Genomic DNA, 9726 nt, shown 5'->3' on the forward strand with positions numbered 1-9726 from the left:
AGATGCGTCTAACCTTGGAGCAAGCCATCGTGTAATCCCAGCAAGCAATCCTTGTCCAGATCCCAACCCTCGTTCAAAAAATGAAACGAAATGCCATGGAGGAATTCTGTTTTTGGTGATTACAGAGTTAGGTTATGATTTTTATGAATCGATTTAAGTGTTTTTTTTTTTTTTACACTTAAAAAGGTCGCCAGTGTTTTTTTTATCACAAATAATCTTTAATTTAAATCTTGTTTTAATTAGAAGTTGCGATTCCCAACTTTCTTTGTTTTTAATTTAAAGTTATTTTAATATATATTTTCTAAGTTATTTATAAAAAACAACTTTTGTTCGAATTATAAATCATAATTCAAAAGTCGTATACACATACACAAAACTTAATTGTCAAACACAAGCAACCTTGATCAGCTATGGTCACCATGGATAATTCTACATGGTTTTTAGTCACTGTAGAGTGAGTTCGAAGTTTCTACCACATGTTTATGAATGCCCCCAGGACCTGGGTGCAGCCAGCCGATTACTTTGATCATCTGGTCTAGACGATGGTGACCTTTCTGTTTAAACCATGCTTTGCACTCAAGTTGTTTAAGAAAATGTCTTTTTACTATCATTCATCCATTGCTAAACCTTTGTTCATGTACAATATATGATGACCGAAGCTAGCTCGGCAGCTTCTATTTGATATGTAGTGGTTAACACTAAATTTTGTTGCCTAATCCGATCAGTTCATCAATGGTTAGCAAGTATGATGGTTCTAACGATGATCTTGCATGTATTTCATGCGCTTCTCACTAAAAATTGTAACAGTTGTGCCAGAAACTATTATATAATCCTATAGCAGGATCTTTTTTCTCCAAAGGCATTTTGTATTGGTTATTATGTTAAACCTGACCTATTTATAAGGGATGAGTCTAATTCAAATGTTAGAAGAATTACTAGAAGAAGAGTTAAGCTTGATCTGTTTAGAATTAGAAGAGTTACTAGAAGAAGGAACCGAGCATAACCCATTAAAAGATGCAAGTTTTTAATTTTGAAAGAATATAGTTTTTTTTTCTCTTTTTTCATCATTGACTATTAAAATTAACTTGATAAGGTTTACAAAGATATTTGTATTGTGAAATATCTCTTTGATTCCAATAATCAAAGTGAAACTCAAACAATTAATATAAGAACAAGAAAGAAAATTTTCACGGTACCAATAAGTTTCCGTTAAATCTACAATTTGGAAGCTGCTACCAATCGCTTACAAATGAAATGGCGCATTCTCACTATAAGATTTCTGCTTCTATTTGTTATTCAATTGCTCAATGGTTTCTTCATTAAGTAGAAAGCTCGAGGGTCATCTGTCGAATTGTTGCCTTACAAACACTCCAGTTTCAGATCAAAGAAACTGAGTTGATTTCAAATCCCATTATTTTTCTACTGGTTACTAGAAAAGGACTGTGGTGTGGAACTCTCACTAGAGATTTCAGCAGAAAGAAATGAGTGCAGATATCATTCACAAATTCACCACCCTCTTAGATGTCTGGTGACACCTAACCAAAGATCAACGTTTCCAAATTACCTTTTATGGTTTGCTCAACTCTCACCATTGGCAATCAACATATAGCCAAATAAAATTAACATCCATAAATCCTCTCATTCACAAATTCACCACCCTCTTAGATGTCTGGTGACACCTAACCAAAGATCAACGTTTCCAAATTACCTTTTATGCTTTGCTCAAGTCTCACCATTGGCAATCAGCATATAGCCAAATAAAATTAACATCCATGAACCACAAAACAAGATCACAAGCACCACCACATCATCTTTAGAGGCCAAGGCAGTGAAGGTGCCAGAACAGATTCAAATGATCAGAAGAGGCTGTCAGATACTCTTACAAGGCAACTTTATACTGCCAGCTTGCTACAAATTTCTAGTTTATAAAGCAATTTAACCCAGTTGCCAAATTTTCATTTAAACATGGTAAACAACAAAACCTAAGAAACAAAGTATTAGAGGATCCAACATGTTAACCTAATCTTCATTGCCTACGTTCTTCATTAATAATGTTGCTTATCAAACTCAAATTTGTGTGATGACTTCAACCCATGTCATCTTTATTTACCTCTCCCCTCCAATTCCTACAAACTAAAGTTGTAGTTACCTTCTCAAGTTTAGCAATGCCAGTTCACATATTGAAATAAGGCACACACAAAAGAAAACCACAAGCATCCGTTTTAGAGGCAAATTGACCAAAACAGGATGGTCACAAAGGTGAGAAAAGAGCTCTCTAAACTCCATCCTAATCTCCAAAACAAACTTGCGTCCTTTTTTGAATGATAGCGCACCTATGCTTTTAGTGTTAACGATCTCCCTAAACTCCATCCTAATATCTGAACACAAGTTTATACTGCTATTTCACAAACAATTCTAGCTCACAAAGCAACTTAACTCAGTATTTCCATAAAACAAGGAGGGGGAAAGAGCAACAGAAACTAAGCAACAAGAAGGAAAGAAAGAAAAAGTTTTCCAATTCACTCCTTTCATTGCATACCATCAGTGTAATTCAAAGAACATATACATTAATAAACGGAATTCATTTCCAATCTCACAAAATATAAGCACACACTAAACCATAAAGTATTAACTTCATTGAACAGGAAGCACCTTCTTGACAATCCCATCACTGAGAGCAGCAATTTGTGAATCAAGTGCTTTCATAGTCTCCTCTTTCTGAATCTCCAATTTAGCCAATGCTTCTTGCAAGTCAGCCTCAATTTTCTTCCTTCCTTCAGCCAACTTCTGCTCCACTCCACCCTGAGTTTCCTTCTTCTTTTTATTAAATGCAGCCGATATCTCAGCCCTAGCTGCTCTCATAACAGCAGCAGCCTGTTCTTCAAGTTGCTTAACTTCTTCAGATGTATCTTTAACGCTGCTCAGCTTCTCTTTTATAGCCGCATCTCTCCCATCCATGAAATTACCAAGTGGGGTGAACCAGATTTTGTCCAAAGCAACCATGAGGACCAAGAACTCAACCATGATTATAGGAAGTGTTAAGTTGAAGTCAAAGAGAGCAGCTTTTTCTATTTCTTCAGCCAAAGAAGGTGGTGCGAAGGTTAAGGAAGTGGCAGCAATGAGAGAGAGGGATTTGAGGGTGGAAGCGGAGAGAGATAGGAGTTGGGGTTTGGTGATCTTGAGGATTTTAGGGAAGGAAAGTTGTGGGATTTGGAGTTTGGGTTTGGTGTTGGCGGGGAGGGAAGAGGAGGATAGGTTGATGAGAGGTTTGGAAGAGGCCATGATCATGTTGGCCATGGCTGATGACTAAAGATGCAAAATTTAGAGTTGAGGTGTCCTTCGGGGTGTGAGAGGTGATGACTGATGGTGGTGGGAATGGTAGATTTTGTGTGGAAATGGGAAGTGGATTTTTTGGAAGGGGGTTATCTCTTTCTTTGCCACACAAATTGCTGAGGTTTGTAATGGGCAAGGGGAAGGAGTGGAGCGGAGAGGAATTGCTATGCACGTGTGATTTATGTGTTCTTGACCCTGGTCCATATTGATCCGACCCGCCCGTAATTCATAGAGGCAGCCCTGCCTATCTGACCGCTGGGACTCAAGGTTAGAAAAAAGAAACCGTTGACCACCCTACCAGTCATGCTTTGGGCCTTTGATTTATCGACAGAGTGTCAAAACATCTCTTGTAAGATTTTATTGATGATGATCGGATGTTGGCATGGCTTGATCTGATTTCCTATATAACCGTTGCCAAATTGGTTGATAGGATGTGTAATATCCCTGTGAACCCAGATTTATGTATCATCTGAAATATAGAGTTATTAATAAGGTATTTAATTTTGTAGTGGCAATTATTTTTTAAAATATTTTTTATTTGAAATATATTAAATTATATATTTTATAAAAAATATTTTTAAATAAACTAAATTTAAATTTTTAACAAACAGTTCTTTTTTTTTTTGACAACCAAAAACACTTGTCTGACTTGGCCTGGCCAGCGATACAATCCATGACTTATGCTACGTTGAATGTTTTTAAAGAAAAACTTGCGAAAGTTAACCTGTCAAATTAAAACAACCTAGTTAAAACAAGTTTAGCTTTTTAATTTATTTTTCTTAAAATAACTGTCTTTTAACTTCTTTTGAAAAAAACTGAAACGAAGCGGGTTAATCCATGCAATCAGTGATCCCAACGTTGCCCCTGTTAAATAGCTTTGCGGAAATGCTCACTGGAGAAAGTTATCAATGCTTTTACGCTTTCTATTTCTCTCGTCAAAATATTCAACCTAAAACTCAGACTCTGAGGGGTCAAATTAGAGCCTTAAACTCAATTACGCTATGGGAAGAGAGAATATACAGTGACAGGAAAATCGAGGAAAGGACATAATTTTATATGTAATTTTGAATTCTTAAACTCATCAATTGCATTGCAGTAGATTTGGGAAAAGAAAGGGAGAATGGGCCACTACCTGTATCAGTGCATGTATTTGTCCACTGTCCATTGGGCATTGGATAATCATGGCTAGTGTTGTAAACCGAAATCATTGAGCAATTCAGATTTGTGAGCAACACTTGTACAAAAACATGGTTTCCGCGGCATGTTAAGAGACTAGGGGCAGCTTTCATTTAAGGCTATCACGGCATGTCTCGAGGTAAAGGTTCAATAACAGAAAGAAGCCGCATTTGTGATGCATTTCAGCCGATCACTAATCCTCTCTAAGTGTACCTTTCCGGGAATAACTGTTGTTACCGTAAAACTGCAGTATCCTTCTAAAACTGCCCAAGAAACCACAGGCAGATCTAGATGGAGAAGTCTTCCAGCCAATTGTCCTATCCATGGTTGACAGCCTGGAGTACATGAACCACCGTCTGAAGAAACAATTCCATCTGGCCTCGTCTTGTGTAATAATGCCATCGTTTTTATCTTGAAAATGCTGGCACTTCCCATTCTCCAAGTCATCATAACCTTTGTCTTTGTAATTCTGTTCTTTCTCTTCAGAGCGATTTGATGGTGACAGTGAGCTGCACATGCACATTCCCATTAATGTCGTATATGGTTCCGATAGATGAATTCATAAACAAAGACAGATTCCTGAAGTCACTAGAGAATTAACACTTTTTAAAGCAACCCATGCCAGATGCAAGTGGACTGGAAACTTTTAATAGACATTTACAAATGACGAGTGGTAACATCAAAGTTGTAACTATAATAATGTTTTAAAGGGCTTCAAGAGGTTCCAAAGACCGAAACCCTTCTTATCTCTTTCTCATAGATTGCCCACGAGTTCATTCAATCTCACTAAGCCGTACATGTCAAAGGAAATTATTAATTATGCTTACCAAAGCATTTCAGAAATTGAATTGCCATATCTTAAATACACTCCGGTTTCTGCAATCTAATTTGTTTTTAGTTTCAAGGTAGCCTAAAGCATGTGTCGATTTCAGAAATAGGTGAAAATCATCTCTACCCAAAGCATCACATAATTGAATTGCCATATCTTAAGTACACAACAATTTCCGCGGAGCCTATGTTTTTTCTTACAGTTTCACTATAGCTCAAAACATGTGTTTGTTTATACAAATTGCAAAGGTAAAATAGAGAGACTAACGTAGTTCAACATAGCTTAAGAAATGACAAACTTGTCTATGTTGCAAGCAAGCATGTTTATCTGTGACTGAAAGCTAGTAAGTAAACTGTTACAAAAGACCTGACACAACGATAATATCTAAAGAAATCAAAGAAAGATATGGTCAGGTGCAGATCCTTACATTTTTGGTGATTCTGACGCAACAATCCTTTTCAATGAATGCTTCTTTTTCAAACTGTAGTTGCCTGAGACATGCCGGATAAATTGAAGCTGCAAGTACCAAACAAGAAATTGTGAGCATCAAGTAATTCGAGCATAAACTCTTTGCGGTTCCTTAGAATAGTAACAAAACTGGAAACTAATAGCATTTGTCAACAAACAACTCCAGGGACACCCAATATCATTTGCTGAATTTGATTCTTCGTGATTTCATAGACATCAGTTAGAGCTCTAGTAAACAAGCAGAGCAAAACCAACTCCCGACAGAACCAAGACCAGATACTCCAGGAACTTAGCCATTCTCATCTCAGTTTATAGAGACCAGAATCACCAAAATCCATTACATCTTCACCTATTATATATGCATCATGCAGGCACTAAACCCATGAATGCAGCTGTTTTCATCTACAATGCAGCGATCATCCATCCAACAAAAAAAAATTTTAAAAAAAACCTACAGCAGCAGAGGAAATAACCAAAATATCTTCTAAACCCACAAAAGAAAAACGTGCCACGTACCTGATCACCATCCTTGATGCCATAGTTTTTAATATAATCTGTCTCCACAAGCAGCTTATGATCACCATAACACAAGCAAAAATGCCCCCACACATGCGGCCTACACAAAACCAAAAATTCACACCGCAAAGTATCACATATCTATAACCCCAAACCCTAGCATTCTCTTCCACATCTAGCAAACCAACACAAACTACACGATTTCCAAATCACAATTCACTTCTCCCCTCATTAATAATATATCTCAACAAAACACAACACAAAATCCAAAGCATCCACAAACACAAATTGCATTTGTAATTTTCATGTTAATTTAATTTAATTTTACCATGAGATCTTTCCCGGTCCTTCCTGCGGCATGTAACTAAACACAGCCTCAACCGCTTGCCTTAGTTCTTCAACTGTAGCTGACTTCATTACTTCAATCTCTGTAAACACACAAATTAACCCCAATTTCTTAAATTTCTTTCTCATTTCCCTGCATTTTCTCAGCAACCAAACAGAACAGAACAAAAAACAATAAAAAAGGAAAAGAAACATCAGGTACGAACCGAAGGAGGAGGCGTCTAATTTGAGAACAGAGAGTCTGAGAGGCTCTTCAGGAAGTTTATTATAAGAATAAAAAAGAGTCGTGGTGACGTTGCCGAAACTTGAACGTCGGCCATCGAGAGTCATTAAGGACGGTAATGAAGTAGACCGGCGGTGAAGGTGTCGACTAGAAGAAGAAGAAGAAGAAGAAGAAGTTGGAGGTGAATAAGAACCGTCGATTCTGAAATCAGCCAGCTGAATCACAGAGCTCTCCTCCTCCTCCTCCTTCTTCTCCTCTTCCTCCTCCATTTATGTATTGATTTTGAGAAGATCCTTAGGTGAAAGAGACACGCATTGTGGAAAGAGAGTTAGGGTTTCGCTTTTGGGAGATTCTGGAATATGGAATTGCTTGTTTTAGGAGGGGAGGGGAGAGGAGGGGAGGGAAAGAGGGTCAAGGGTGACAGTTGGGTATCTTTTTTGGAAGAATAACGGTTTCTTTGGGCACCAGCTCAGCTCATGCAACAAAATAGAGTTTGCTATTATTAATTTATTACTATTATTATTAGCTTGATAATTTAGAAATTATAGAAAATCTCCATGCAAAAGCCAATGTGGTTTTATTAACTAACTTGGATTGATATTTCATTCCTAAGGATTAATTATTACCCAAGAGAGATTTTTAAAAGAGTAAATGTGAGGCCGTAAGGAAAGGAAATTAATCTATTCTGTAAGAATTAATTATTACCTAACAAATATTTTTAAAAGAGTAAAGGTGAGCCCTTAAAGAAAGGAAAATAATATATGTTCATAAGGATTAATTATTACCTGAGAAAGATTTTTAAAAAGGTAAAGATGAGCCCTTAAGGAAAAGAAGTTAATCTCAATTCATAAGGATTAATTATTACTTAAGAAATATTTTTAAAAGAATAAAGGTGAAACCTTAAGGAAAATAAATTAATCTATATTCGCATGAGAATATATATTGTTGAATAAAAAATAATGTTTAGTCTGTTAATAAAATAGAGGTTTAAATGTTAATAACAAATTAAAGAGAGAAAATAAGTAATTATTTATTATTAATGGATTTGTTTATTAGAAATATTAGTAATAGAAATTAAGAATTATTTAACGTGTTTTGAGATGTGATACCAAAAAATAGTAACATTTGGTGGGTAAAATCCCCTCCATAAAAAAAAAAAAAAGGGGAAGAAAAGAAAAGATAAAAAGAGCAAGAGGGCTCTTAAGAACATAGGACTTGAATTTCACAGCGATAAACTTTAACCCACATTGACCTCCTATTGGACATGCTTGAGTTGGTCTGTAATCTCATGTGTAAAGGATGTGTAACCTTGAGAACGAAGAAGACCCTTTACATGAAACAAAGAAGTCCCTTTACAGCAGGCAAGGAACCTCTGACGGTTACGTTAGCCGATGAGGGAGTTGAAAAGTGGTAGCTGTAGACGAGCTACATGGGGACAGTGTTGTGAAGAAGATGAAGTCTCCCCCCCTGAAGCTTAAAGATAAATATTTATGAAAATATGTACATGACAATGACACAAATCTTCAATAAAAGGGAAACTTGATACTAAAGACAAAGTCGTTAAACTCAGATTAACAAGCTATAGTTAAACTAAACTAGGTATTGACTTAATAAAACCTAATTGATCTGACCATCTAGCTAGCTCAATATAAGGATTAAAAAAAAAACGAATTTGTTTTAATAAAATAGAGCAGAAGTTTACAAGTACTGGTCTTATTCCTCGTCCCTTTAAAGTGCTTCCTAATTTTTGCTCCAATGCTGCTCCAGTGAATAGCAAAACTGCAAACGTAAATAACAGAATTCTCTCAAGCACAAGGCGTTCTATGAACTCTGAAGTCAAGCTCCATTACAAATTGCAATCATATACACTGACTTCGACAGGTTGAAGTCACTGGAACATGCGAGTCTTTTACAAGGAAAAATGGCTGGTTAGGATAGTATCATAAGCATATTTCAACATCATCAGAGGTCCGGGTGATACACCGAAACACTTGTAGTGTTGCTGAGAAAAGATAAATAAAAGCTCTAAAAATGGTAGTCAGTTTTGGAGTCGGGGCCAGGTGGTTCCCAGAATATGCTGTGTATCAGTGACCTATCGAACAAAAACCTCCTCGACATAGTCAAGTCTCTTCCAAGAACCTATAACAGGTGGGAACATCCTGTGAAGCAAGGGTCTCTATAGTTTGTGCATTTACCTCCCTATGAGCTTATAGTAGGCATACAAACCGGAGCCAGCAAAACCAAGGCATTGCCCAATGACATTGAACTGTAAGGAAGCAAAATAATATTCAATCAGAGAGTGAAATCACAAATGCAGAAGAGATAATAGTAATGCGTGTAGAGAACAGATATAAGAAGGTTTTTACTCACAAAATCGAAAGGAAGCCCACCAAAAATAGTCCAGCCAAGTGCAATGGTAAATAGATCCTACATCAACATGATACCAAAAGATCTGATAAAAGTATCCATAATGTCTGTGGCAAGGATGGAATATTCAGTATAGCCATGGATCACTAGTGTGCTGAGTTAACTTGGGAATTTTAGCAATAACTAATGAAGATAATAGTTGATGTTCATCATCTAGAATTGCCACTTCTTTAACCCCATATATGTCATATTATCGCCATTTCATAGCAAATTAAAACTTCATAGCAAAATTTGCAACCACGGATAATATTTGAAAAATTCCAACCACCTCAAAATTCTTGCAAAATCTGCAATGACATTAAGAGTAGCTGAAAACCCCTTCATTTTTCCACATTTATAATACACAAATATAAATGACCACAGACATTTTTCAAAACTCGAAAATGTACCAAACATGGCCAGATCCCCC

General features: G+C 36.5%; 2 protein-coding genes across 2 annotated transcripts in view; both read right to left on the reverse strand.

The window, feature by feature from the left end:
- Nucleotides 1-2498: 2498 nt before the first annotated feature.
- LOC105136146 (uncharacterized) lies at nt 2499-7229 on the reverse strand. The gene is given in 6 exon segments (XM_011041374.1): nt 2499-3497; nt 4876-5018; nt 5766-5854; nt 6323-6422; nt 6651-6750; nt 6874-7229. Coding segments are annotated over 6 exon segments (1581 nt in total). The 5' UTR covers nt 7160-7229; the 3' UTR covers nt 2499-2634.
- A 1432-nt stretch (nt 7230-8661) lies between these two features.
- The window catches only part of LOC105136145 (Nucleotide/sugar transporter family protein), a 4647-nt gene continuing 3582 nt past the window's right edge, over nt 8662-9726 (reverse strand). Inside the window, exons 9-10 of the mRNA XM_011041373.1 lie at nt 9261-9317; nt 8662-9156 (exon numbers count right to left, since the gene is read on the reverse strand). Coding sequence (XP_011039675.1) covers nt 9082-9156; nt 9261-9317 — 132 coding nt within the window. The 3' untranslated portion in view covers nt 8662-9081. The remainder of the gene's footprint in view (nt 9157-9260; nt 9318-9726) is intronic.

This window comes from Populus euphratica, unplaced genomic scaffold, assembly GCF_000495115.2.
Source record: "Populus euphratica unplaced genomic scaffold, PopEup_1.0 scaffold51.1, whole genome shotgun sequence".
NCBI classification, from domain to species: Eukaryota; Viridiplantae; Streptophyta; class Magnoliopsida; order Malpighiales; family Salicaceae; genus Populus; species Populus euphratica.